The following is a 13,289-nucleotide window of genomic DNA, read 5'->3' as shown; positions in this document are numbered from 1 at the left end:
AAGGCCCGGCTTCGAACATTTCAAAAGAGCCAGAAATATCAAAAAAGACCGGAGTCGATTCCGTGAAATCAAAACCAAAACCTGCATCGGTCAAATCGAAACCGAAAGTGCAACTGGTTCAGGTCGGATCGAAGGCATCGAAACCTTCCAATCCGTCGACACTAAAGAAGGACATCGGAGCCGACAAACCAAGGAAGGACTTCGGTACCGAGAAACCAAAAAAGGACTTCGGCACCGAGAAACCAAAAAAGGACTTCGGCACCGAGAAACAAAAGAAGGCCCTCGGTCCCGAGAAGCCGCAGAGGCCTATGGCACCGAAGGTTGGGGCACCAAAGACCAAGGTCAAGGTGGTCGATCCGACTACATCAAGACCGAGGAGTGCTGAGCAGATCGAAGCCCCGAAGACAGGAAAGAAACCGGAGACCGCGTCGAGGCCTGTCTCCAAAGAGCCTGTCGGATCGAAAGCACCGTCGACATTCACGTTGCAACTGGTATCGGAGTCCCTAAAGCGCATCAGGGAACGGGACACTCTCGAACTGAAAACGGGTCCCGAACCGAAGAAGGTCGCCAAGGCTCACTCGGCGCCCGCACCGATCAAGTTTGGATTGCCACCACCGGGGACATCTAAGATGTTTGAACTTAGGAAGAGTATCGAACAACCACAAACAGTGTCGACAGGAAGGACAGATGTCGAAGACTCACAGGACCAGTTTATCGACTTAGACACTGGTAGACTGTTGTTCCGCAAGCGGAAAATTGTCCCAGAAAAGACTTTGGAATCATACAAAATTCCACTGAAAAATAAAATAGCGTCAGGTTCGACACCAGTGCTTGTGGAACCTTACCAAACATATCATCAGGAACCACAATCCTTTTCTCCCGCACACTCGGAGGCGGATGCAGGAGAGGGCTATAATGAGGATACCACTTATCCTGGGGATATTGACCCTGATGAACAACAGCAAGACCAGGATCAAGCATGGGGAGACCCTAATGACCCAGGAGACCCACAAAATGCTCCTGACACTCATATTTATAATATAAAAACATCTCCCACTGAAGATACTGCTGCTTTTAACGCCCTCATTGAAAGAGCGGCGGCCAATCACGGAGTGGAACTTCATTCTGACTCGGTGGAAGAGGATTTCTTGGTGGACGTGTTCTCAACATCAGAAAGAACAGTCAAGACTCTACCAATGCTAAAAGGGGTTATTAAACATGCTAAGGACATCTTTAAGGAGACAACCAGAGCACGGGTATTGAACCCAAGAAAATAAAAAAATACAAACCAGCCCCAGGAGACCCAATGTACATTAAGGGTCAATTGCCGTTGGACTCGATGGTAGTTTCTAATGCTCGCAAAAGAGCTAACTCGCAAACTACCGGTGATGCTCCTCCTCCAGACAAGGAGTCTAAAGTGCTAGAAACATCGGGAAAAAGGATAGCAGCACAAGCAGCAAACATCTGGCGCATTGCCAACACACGGGCACTCCTGGCCAGATACGAGAGGTCACACTACGTTACCCTAGAAACACTAATAGAACACCTACCAGATGACTACAAAGATGGAGCGGAGCTCCTCATCAGAGAGGGAAAACTCATTACAAATGCGTCCATCAAATGCGCACTAGATGCAGCTGACACTGCAGCTAGGGCAATCAACACTAGTGTGATGTTAAGGAGGCACGCATGGTTGAGAATATCCGGTTTCAAACCTGAAATTCAAACTAATATCTTGAATCGACCAGTCAACCCAGACTTTTTATTTGGCCCCGAGGTTGATACTACACTAGAAAAGATTAAAAAGGACACTGAAACTGCAAAATCTATGGGGGCTCTACAGTCGCAGCAGTTTCGGAGTGGCTCCTTTCGTCGCCCCGGGAATAGAGGAGCAGCTAGAGGTCAGGGGTCACAGCAGCAGTACAATAAAGGAGGTACCCAGAGTACCTATAATAAGACCAATAGGGGTGGATATCGTGGATCCAGCACCAAAAGCAGAGGACGAGGAAACAACAACACCAGGTCCTCCGCCAATAACAAACAGTGACGTCTTGTCACTGCCCCCCGACCACATAACACCAGTCGGGGGGAGACTCCAACAGTTCCTGCCATTCTGGAGATCCATCACCACAGACAGGTGGGTCAGAAAAATTGTCCAGTACGGTTATTGTCTGGAATTAACATCCAATCCACCCAACATACCGCCAAGACACCGTCCTATGTCCACAGAGCACTTGACATTATTGCAGCAGGAAGTACTAAGTATGCTGCAGAAAGGAGCCATAGAGCTCGTGCCTGTAGAACAACGTGGGTCAGGGGTGTACTCTCTGTACTTCTTAATCCCAAAAAAGGACGGGTCTTTGAGACCTATACTGGACCTATGACCTCTCAACCAATACATTCTGTCAGAGCATTTTCATATGCTCACCCTCCAGCAGGTTCTGCCGTTACTCAGTCAGGGAGACTTCCTAGCAACACTAGATTTGAAAGATGCGTATTTCCACATACCCATGCACCCATCACACAGAAAATATCTCAGGTTCACTATTCAGGATCAACATTATCAGTTCAAACTCCTCCCTTTCGGAGTAACAACAGCGCCCAGGGTCTTTACCAAGTGCCTAGCGACAGTGGCTGCACACTTACAGAGACAGCACATTCACGTCTTCCCTTACCTGGACGACTGGCTTATTCAGGCAAAGTCAGCCCAGCAGTTTGCCAGCCACATATCCCACACCATTCACCTTCTTCACAGTCTGGGATTCTCACTGAATTATCGAAAATCACATCTTCAACCCGCCCACGTACGGCAGTACCTGGGCGCGACCATAGACACTCTGGCAGCCACTGCTCAGCCAAATTTAGTGAGGATCAACAGCATGCAACTGCTGATAACAAAGTTCAGACCTCAACACTCCCTTCCAGCGCGAGTGTTCATGCAGTTGATAGGCATGATGGCCTCCTGCATCTTCATAGTCCCGCACGCAAGACTACATATGCGCCCGCTTCAGGAGTGCTTGGCACGTCAATGGAATCAGACTCAAGGACAGTTGAAAGACCTAGTGTTGGTGAGCGGTCGGGCATACAACTCTCTGCATTGGTGGAATCCACAAAACCTTTGCAAGGGCCGACCGTTCCAAGAGCCTGTTCCACAAATAATACTGACAGCGGACGCGTCTCTCCAGGGATTGGGAGCTCATGTACTCAATTACACAGTGCAGGGACTATGGACAACACAGCAAAAGAAGATGCACATCAACCTTCTGGAACTGATGGCAATCTTCCTGGCAATGAAGGCATTCAAAGTACACTTGTGCAACAAAGTCGTGTTGATCCGGACGGACAACATGACTGCCATGTGCTACATACAGAAGCAGGGAGGAACACACTCTCCACAGTTGTCTCATCTGGCTCAGAGCATGTGGAAGTGGGCCATTCAGAGGAACATGTTCCTCATGGCGGAACACCTCCCGGGCAAGGACAACCAGATGGCGGATCTGCTCAGCAGACACAGCCACCAAATGCACGAGTGGGAGCTGAATCCGTCAGTACTCCAACCGTACTTCCAGAAGTGGGGTCATCCAGAGATAGACCTATTCGCCACAAGGGAGAACGCAAAATGCCAAAGCTTTGCCGCCAGGTTCCCCCATCAACAGTCGCAGGGCAATGCGATATGGATGAACTGGTCAGGAAGATTTGCGTACGCTTTTCCCCCAGACCATTAATACCGCTAGTGGCACGCAAACTAAGGCAACACTCGATAACACTCATCCTGGTTGCTCCAACGTGGGCACGCCAGCCATGGTACACCACGTTTCTAGAACTTTCCGTGGTACCGCATCAAAGACTGCGGCTAACACCCAAACTTTTAACGCAGTACCATGGCGAAATTCAGCACCCAGATCCGCAACAGCTAAACCTGGCGATCTGGCTCCTGAAGTCTTAGAGTTTGGCTACCTGAACCTGCCTCCAGAATGTATGAATATCATCAAGGAGGCCAGGAAACCCACGACCAGAGCTTGCTATGCGGCTAAATGGAAAAGATTTGTCATTAACTGTAAAAACAATGACATTAATCCGCTGGATGCATCCATTCAGAACATCATCTGTTACCTGTTACACTTATACCGGTGCAATCTGGCATACAGCTCCATACGTATACATCTAACCGCAATAGCAGCCTATCTTCAGAACAGGCAGCACCTCTCTTTATTCAGAGTGCCTGCCATCAAAGCCTTCTTAGAGGGACTCAAAAGAGTGATTCCTCCAAGACACCCACCGGCACCAGTGTGGAACCTAAATGTGGTCCTCACCAGATTGATGGGTCCACCTTTTGAACCTCTACATTCATGTGAGATTCAATTCCTCACCTGGAAAGTAGCTTTCTTAGTGGCAATCACTTCGTTGAGAAGAGTTAGTGAACTCCAGGCACTAACCATTCAAGAGCCATTCATACAGGTTCACGCAAACAGGGTCGTACTACGTACCAACCCCACATTCATGCCTAAAGTGATATCACAGTTCCACATGAATCAGACTATTGAACTGCCTGTTTTCTTTCCAAATCCAGAACATGTCGCAGAGAGAATGCTCCATACACTAGATGTAAAGAGGGACCTCATGTACTATATAGACAGAACAAAGGATTTTAGGAAAACAAAACAATTGTTTGTTGCCTTTTCTCCACAACACAAGGGCAACGCCATTTCCAAAGCAGGGATAGCCAGATGGATCGTTACATGTATTCAAATTTGCTATAAAAAAGCTAAACGCACATTAACGATTCCTCTAAGAGCCCACTCAACACGAAAGTTAGGGGCGTCCATGGCTTTCCTAGGGAACATTCCTTTAGAGGACATATGTAGAGCAGCCACATGGTCCACTATACATACATTTACCAAACACTACTGTGTAGATGTACATTCAAAACAGCAGGCAGCTGTAGGACAGGCTGTTCTCAAGACCCTTTTTCAGACTGCTGCAGCTGGCACAGGTAGCCGCTAATGGAGTGACTGCTATGTAATCTATGCACAGATATGAATTCAGCAGCCCACATGCCTCGAACCGAATATGCTACTTACCAGTATGCATCTGTTCTTGGCATGTAGGGCTGCTGACATTCATATCGCCCACCCTCCTCCCCGGCGCCTGTGGCGGCTGCAGCACTCAGACTTACTGTATAGCATGGTCATCACTTACTGTATCTACTCCATCACTGCCACAATGGTGAAAAACAATCTGAGGATGGAGAGGATGCCCATGCGCACTGTAGTCCAGGGGAGGAGCCACCTATCTCGTGATACTTCAAAGACTCTTCCAGGACAACAATGTGCAATCATCCGGACGCAACACTAGGCGGCGATCTATGCACAGATATGAATGTCAGCAGCCCTACATGCCAAGAACAGATGCATACTGGTAAGTAGCATATTCGCTCTTGCACCATGCTCTTTTGTACTTCCATCCTCCTTGGAGTTGCTGCAGAACATTTCCTCCTTACACAAGCTAATTCACACTCCTTACGTTTATACATGGGAGTGGGAACACTAGCTTGTCATTGATCACGCCCATGCTTCCTCCATCTCACACACTGTAAACATCAGGGTAGAGTGGCTCAAAGGAAGCTGCTTTGAAGGATGGGTGAAAGCGAACAGGTATTATTCGCTGACAATTCCATTGGTATATGACTCCACTGTTACCCAAATAACTGTTGTAGATGGTTCCAAGTTGCCTGGTGAGGTGGAACAGTGATGTGATGCTAAGAAAAATGTACCATGGTACGTCCCTTTGTTTAGACAAGATAAAAGGCTGCTGGACAGAGATTGAATCGGTCAGCTCCTTGTTTGAGAACCTGAAGGATCTGATCCGGGTGCACTTACCTCTTACTTTGGTTATGGTAGCTGTAATTGTTGGTGCTATTAGGCTCAGCAACCTTAGTCATCCTTAACTAGAATACCCATATTTGTTCTCACTTTTTCTGTTCTTAGTGTACTTCAAAGGTTTGAGATTCACAACTAGTTCAGAACGACTGCAAACTGTGTGTGCACTATTTTATGCCTAGTAAACTGCTTAATACAAGCAGGTCTGATGGGTTTTTCATGTGCTCATTGGTGTCCTGTGTCCATGGTGATTGTGAATTTGCGTTGTTGGTACTAAAGTAGAACAACCTGTATACATCTTGTTTTGATATGCATGTTATTTTTTCAGGATCCATGGGATGCCCAGCACATACCAGTTCTTTTTTCTATTTTTTGTGGTGCGTTAGTGGCAGTCTCTTACCATCTCAGCAGGCAGAGCAGTGATCCTTCAGTACTGTTGTAAGTATCTTCTCTCTATATTGATAGTGAAAAATAAAAATTATTTGATTGCAGTGCCTACCACTGTTTTGATACATTATATACTCAATGGTATTTCCAAAGATATTTAAATGATTTGTCCTGTAACCTATTAACAAGTTGGCACATATTTTCTACTGTTCCTTCAGACTATACATTAGTCTCCAACTTTACCTTGTTGTTCCTACAATTGTTCCTGATTTTGTTGCTTTCAGCCTCTCAATACTCAGTGCCCAGAAGTCTGTGATGAGGTGAGGTTATGTTATGAGAACAAGTCCTCAAACTCCCCTTGTCTTTCTCTTACCCTACCATTGCTAGAACAGTCAGTAGGCTTGATTGCCTGATTGCTCTTCTGGTTTTTCAGACTTTAAACATCCCCCATTTTGGAAAGTTTGCTGTGTCTAATAGGGTATTTTGCCCTAATATACAAAAATGGTAGTCATGTGGAGCAAAAGTAGTAAGTGAAATGGAAGTTTGTGATATCTAGAAACAAAGATAGCCCCTTTGGTTAACTAAGCTCACTAAACGATATGCAATGCTGGAAACTGTGCTCTTAAGGGAATGCTTGCACAGTGATGCTTTGACTTAAATATAGTCCAGATATACTGTCTGGTCCTCTTGTCATTAGTCGTGACTTGATACTTCATAGTTTAAAGCAGTTGAAGCTGTTGAAAAGTCATAGCATGAATGAGCACTTAAAGCATGGCCTATCTTATTGTCCAGAGACAGTCTGTTCTGCTGGATCCTCTCATAGGTATGATCTCAGATTGTTTGCCATTAGCACTGGAGATGAGCATTGAGCCCATAGCGGTCACTGAACCTCCTTTTCGACTGCTCAAGCATTACCTTGAAAGGGTCTCAGCAGTGTAGGCTACATGTAGTTTATGCAGTGGAAATCTTTTCCAGATTCTTATGCTGTGCATTATTTTGGAAAGTAAAGGCTGAGTCTCAATTTCTTTTCTTTTTACTTGAAAGTAGATATTTACCTGAAATGTTCACAATAAGCGAAGCTTGCTAAGCCAGTCATCCTGTTGGTCATAATACCTCAGTGTGCATCCCCATTTTTAGGTCGAGCCTAGCGCAGCGTGCATGCGCTGCTCTAGGAGATGACCTTTTGGAATCGGTCTGCACTTTTCTAACACTCGTGTGTGGCGGCATCCACCTTGCGGGAGCGAGCATCGGCGCGCAGGGGCCATCTGTTTCTAATTAGCATGGCCATGCGCGCTTGTTTAAATTTGCCTGTCTCGCGGTCGCTTTCACTTTCTACCCTGTCTCGCGGTTGCTTTCACTTTCGTGCCGTGCTTGTTTTTATTGAAGTGAGCTGCCGGCAGCAGAGCCTGCTTCCTTTGGGGTGTGTGCACAAACGTGTCCAGTTCTTTTAAATCAACATATTTATATGATTAAAGCCACGTAAACCTGCAGATTGCATGATGACTTGAACGCAGTATTTCAGTGACTTTACAGGTTTTTGGGGGACGTTGACATGTAGCTAGTGGTTCAGTCCTTTTTTTAATCCCGCAGCTCAGGGGGATGAGGAATGTAGGAGCTGTATTTGGTATCTGGTAAATGTCGGAGGCATTTGCGGCGGGCAAAAGTGGAACTTAAAGTCCAAATATTTAGTATTGCCTGTCTTTGTAGAGCAAACTCTGCTTGGTAGTTACATGCATGAGAATAGAGGGTGTAAGATTCAGGGTAGTCACAACGGTATTTCCATCAAGTTATTTCTGCGTTTTGTGTGTGATGGGGAGGGAAGGACTCATCTGGAGGTTTAGCACAATCATCAGCCATTTCTCTGGCCTGCGCTTCTAGGTAGTTGACGTTTTCTGCAGAAGCTCCTTTAGCTGCCCTTCCCCCACACAATCTGGAAGTTGACCGGAGAAGGCTGGGGTCCTACCTCCCCCAACCCAGGAAAATAATGAACACTCACATACATCTCCGCCCTTCCTCTCAGTCAAACAGTGGAAAAATGCAGAAGCTCTGATGTTATACTAATCGTGTTAAGCGCTGTGGGATTTATTCTGAAGAAATGCAGCCTTTCAACTACGACACTTTACACAGCATTTTTTAAATTGTATCTTTTTAATATTGTGGAATGAAAAGGTTTGGACCGCATCGATGCATGTCTGAACCACCAGCATGCGAACAAATTTGCTTTATGCAAAACACGTTTTCAAGCAGGACTGACAAGACACGAAAGCATGTAAAATTCAGAAATGTTTTTGCTTCTCATACATAACATGGGGAAACTTGGGCTGTTTGAACATCACCAACTTTTGATCATCTGTTGTCGGTTTCAATATCGCATTGAATGTCGCATAAATAGGAATCATTATATATAAGCACAGACTAAATTACAGCAATTACACTTGCATACATACATCACAAAACTTTGCTGTTCTGTCATCAAGTTACTCCTATGCTTCCACGTCACTGTGAACAAGACGAACCTTTGTGTGACCAGGTACTCCCAACTAATCAAGTTAGCTAAACCATAATTTATTTATGATGGAGAAAGTGTGATGGTCCTGGATTGGCTGCGAGATTTGTCTAGAGAAGTTCCTGTCAGCCATTCATTTGCTGTAGGAACTTGAAGACAATGCAGTGGTATGAGATTGGTCAGGAAACTGCCTTTTTTTGTCTGCGATGTCTCAAAGTCTGTACATGCCGCCGCCTAAAAAAAATAATCATATTGCATGTTTTTTAGACCCAGTCATCATTCAGTGACTGTTCATTGTCATTTTGCTTATCGTGTTCAGTAAGTCGCAGCCCGGACCAGGGGCACCTACAAAAACACGTCAGTTGTTCTTGTGAGATAGGTGCTGATTAGTAGTGGTGGTTTAGTCCCTGGCGGCACAGCACCCAGAACACTTATAAGGTCTCAAAAGTGAGACCTATTAGCTATGCCAATGCTTGTTAGTTTTTATGAAACAACCAGAAGAGCTGTGTGAAAACTTGATAGGTGTCAAATATTTAACAGAGATGTACATGGAGTTTTGAGTTTGGTTGTAGGATCAGTACTGAAGTTGAAACGGATACTGGCACTGAAAAATGTGTTTAACCCTTTATGCATAAGTAGAGATACTGGTTCCTTAGTCGTTGACCATAGGATGCCCAGATGGGAAAGATACTACTTATTATTCTGTTTGCACTATATTTTCTTTCTACTCTTGTACAAATTATTTGGTGATGGAGAGAACTTGTTTGTTGTGCCCAACACATCCGTATATTCTGTCCTTTCTTAGGCTTTGGTTTACAACCCTCCAGACCTTCATTTTATAAGAACCATGAGTTAGAGTACCATACTAATATGGCAAGATTTTCCAATGTTCCTTTCCATCAGGGAGAAGCTTATCCTTGGGGACTCCAGTTTTTCGCACTGCCAGACCTTGGCTAGCCACACCAGATCTTCGTATGGAGCAAAGTCTATGCTTTCCTTTCTGAAACGCTCTGTCCAATAAACTAAACCCCCTGTTCCCTCGACCAGGTCTGCCTTTGTGAAGTGAATATAAAAAATATATCCGTCTTTTCGGTCTCTGTTGTACAGACTCATCTCAGATTGCCGATTGATGGCTCCCACAATATCTGTGGCTTCCAGTGATGGGGCAAGACTGGATTACTTATTCAAGGGGCACCTTAATAGTCCTGAAAATATTCTCACTGCTGCATGAGGGACCTGCTGTTCATTTACACTATTACTTGGTGACCTTGGCCACAGAACACACTACAAAAACTATAATTTGCAGCAGGAGCTAGAAAGACAGAGAGCAAAAGAGTATGAATGACTGGACTAATGAAATGAAAGTGAATACAATAAATTCTGTTAAAAGGGTCAGTTCAGATTGGCACAGAGATAGCACGAATGATGCATATTCTACCTGCAAATTTGTGTTTTTTAGGAACATGGCTGCCGTACTCCTCTGCAGCATGCTGTTGTAAGTGGAAAGTGTGTGCAGTAGCCTATCTAAAGGTGCACATTTAATGCTGCTTTATCAGTGTCATATGGTAGTATCAGCAAGTCCAGCAAGGTGGGGGGAAACACAGTTAAAGTCTACCATGTGCAAGTAAAAAATAAACTAGGGACAATAGAGATATCCTAATCCTGTTTAACATAAGGGAGGAAATGGCGAATGGGCAAAGGGATTCAAATGATCAGGGGGAGGAGGAAGGAGATTAGATGATAGAAGAGGTACGTGGGTAACCCCTGATAAAAAGAAGAGGATAGGACATTGAAACGGTGTTAAAGGTTCACAAGTTTTTATTTTTAATAATGTAATAACCTAAAATGCTTCCATGTTACTGCATGTTCGAGGCATATGAGCTGCAGATTACACACTTTTGCATAGATCGCCATCTGGTGTTGGGCCCGGATGTTTGCAGTTTGTTTTTCCTCTTGGAAAGTCCTTGGAAGTCACGAGGTCGGTGATTCCTCCTTTGGTTCGTATTGCGCATGGGCTTCGGCTCCATCCTCAGATTGTTTTTTACCGCCATCGGGCTCGGATGTAATACTTCGCGCTCCGGTTCCGAACTTTTCCAGTTCAACGATCGACGCAAATCCTCGTTCATCGAGATTCTTCAGATACAAATCTTATTAATCACCTTCTCTTCGACACTTCTTCGATTCCAGTCGTCGACGGCAGCCTTCGGGCCTATTCCGGGTCCGGTCTCAGCTGATGGAAAGAACTCCCTTCAAGAAGTGCCCTCGATGTGGGTCCAAATTCCCCCACACCGATCTTCATGAGGTGTGCAACCTCTGCCTCTCCCCTGAACACGAGGCTCGAGACTGTCCCGCCTGCAAGTCTTTTAGATCAAAAAAGACTATTCGAGATCGAAGGGCCAGACGCATCATGGCGCACTCCTCGACCTCCGCTCCAGTCGACATCTTCGAGGACGACGTCGAAGCTCCGGGACAACAGCACACCGAAGAAGAAGACTACCTCGTCAGTGCTTCCGAAGCAGACGACTCAGATGTGGAGGACATCACCCCGGCGCAGAGGGTCGTGAGTACCATACCCCCTCCCACACCCGCGCCAACACCCAAAAAGGCTTCGGTCACACCTTCGCCTCCGAGCCTAGGCAAGACCAAAGACACTGCTTCTAACACCCCACCTTCGGGCCGGTAAAGAAGCCTAATAAGCCTTCCGGCGGCCTGGGCTCGAGCCAGCCTGCCAGCGGTTACGAAAAACACCCTTCGGCACCGAAGAAGAGATCGGCCTCCACATCCACACCGAGCTCCGCACCAAAGCCCTCGGTGTCGAAACCCGGCCTCTCGGTGCCGACCAAACAACATAAGGCTCTCTGCACCGACACTCCCGTGCCGAAGCCTGTCTTGGCACCGAACAAAAAATCGGAGGTTCCAAAAAAGCACGGCACAGACAAGCCTAGAAAGCCGTCGGCCCCGAAAACGTCGGCGCCGACCGAACAACCAGTGTCGCAAGAACTATTCACACCGGATCCTTTGCAAAAGACACTTACCAAAGATCCGAAAACTGGACATTTGGCACTGTCTTCAAAAAAGAGACATTTGGACAAACCAGCTCCACCTCCACCTCCACCTCCACCTCCAAAGAGGAAGGACTGTGCTACCTCCCCTTTCAGGGTGCCTTCCCCACCTCCTCCTCCACCCTCTCCACCTCCGCCCCCTCCACCTTCTCCACCCCTGCCTCATCGCTCTCCAACCCCGTCTCCAGACCATGATGTTCAAGGGGACCCATACTACGATCCAGCAGATGTGCCACAAGACCCCACCCCTACTGGATCCCCAGACCCATGGGATGATTATAACAATCCAGACATCCCAGATGTCCCACAGGATGACCTTTATCCATCCAGGCCATCCCCATCAGAAGACTCGTTAGGTTTTCACCACCTACTCCAGAGGGCGGCACATTATCACGGGGTAGAGCTACATACTGACCCAATAGAGGAAGATTTCCTCCTAGATACCTTCGATACTGCACATAGGTCTACTGCTATACTACCTATGCTCAAAGGGGTAATCAAACATGCGCCAGAGGTTTTTAAAGACCCAGTCAGGGCTAGGGTCCTAAACCCACGCATAGAGAAAAAATATAAAGCCGCCCCCACAGATCCTGCCTACATTAAAGGACCTGCACCACTGGATTCCTTAGTGGTATCCACAGCTAGGAAAAGATCAAATTCTCAGGCGTCAGGCGAAGCACCACCACCTGACAAAGATTCCAAGCTCCTGGACGCGTCAGGAAAACGCACTGCGTCCCAGGCTGCCAATATATGGTGTATCGCCAACACTCAAGCGCTATTGGCCAGATACGACAGAGCGCATTATGATGAGCTAGAAACCATCATGCACCATCTCCCTGAAAAATACAAAAATAAGGCTAATGAATTGATTCAAGAGGGAAAAACCATAACTAATACCTCTATACGCTGTGCCCTAGACGCGGCAGACACAGCCTCCAGGGCCATAAACACTAGTGTCCTCCTCCGTCGCCACGCCTGGCTAAGAGTTTCAGGCTTTAAACCTGAGGTGCAAGCCTCCATATTAAACCACCCATTTGATCAACAACATTTATTTGGTCCAAAGGTAGATGAGGCCCTCGAGAAGATGAAGAAAGATACAGATACAGCGAAATCAATGGGAGCCCTACAGTCACACCCCCCTAGGCGCTCCTTTCGCTGCTCCTTCTTTCGGGGCACGGGCAGAGGCTACTCCTCAGATAGCGCCTCCACGTCCTACAAATCCCCTCCTCAGTCCACCTTCACAAGGGGTTATCAAAGAGGCGGCTATAGAGGCAATAATAATAAAGGCTGAGGCAAAACAAATACCGCCAGCTCTGCCACACCGCCTACCCAATGACTTCCCCCTGCTCCCTCCAGACCATCCCACTCCGGTCGGGGGCAGGCTACAAAATTTCCTTCACGTCTGGGAGACCATCACCTCAGACAGATGGGTGACCCAAATTATTCGTTCAGGGT

The 13,289-nt window shown here is 46.6% G+C and overlaps 1 protein-coding gene across 3 annotated transcripts in view; it reads left to right on the top strand.

Annotated features, from left to right (window-relative positions):
- PCNX1 (pecanex 1) overlaps positions 1 to 13,289 on the top strand; it is a 617,237-nt gene that overhangs the window by 391,927 nt on the left and 212,021 nt on the right. For all 3 annotated transcript variants that reach the window (XM_085627291.1, XM_085627290.1, XM_085627289.1), the window contains exon 17: positions 6,208 to 6,317. In XM_085627291.1, coding sequence (XP_085483417.1) covers positions 6,208 to 6,317 — 110 coding nt within the window. The remainder of the gene's footprint in view (positions 1 to 6,207; positions 6,318 to 13,289) is intronic.

This window comes from Triturus cristatus, chromosome 9 (assembly GCF_964204655.1).
Source record: "Triturus cristatus chromosome 9, aTriCri1.1, whole genome shotgun sequence".
Taxonomy (NCBI): domain Eukaryota; kingdom Metazoa; phylum Chordata; class Amphibia; order Caudata; family Salamandridae; genus Triturus; species Triturus cristatus.
The sequence above is the reverse complement of the archived record's forward strand: the minus strand, read 5'-3'. Positions and strand labels throughout refer to the sequence as shown.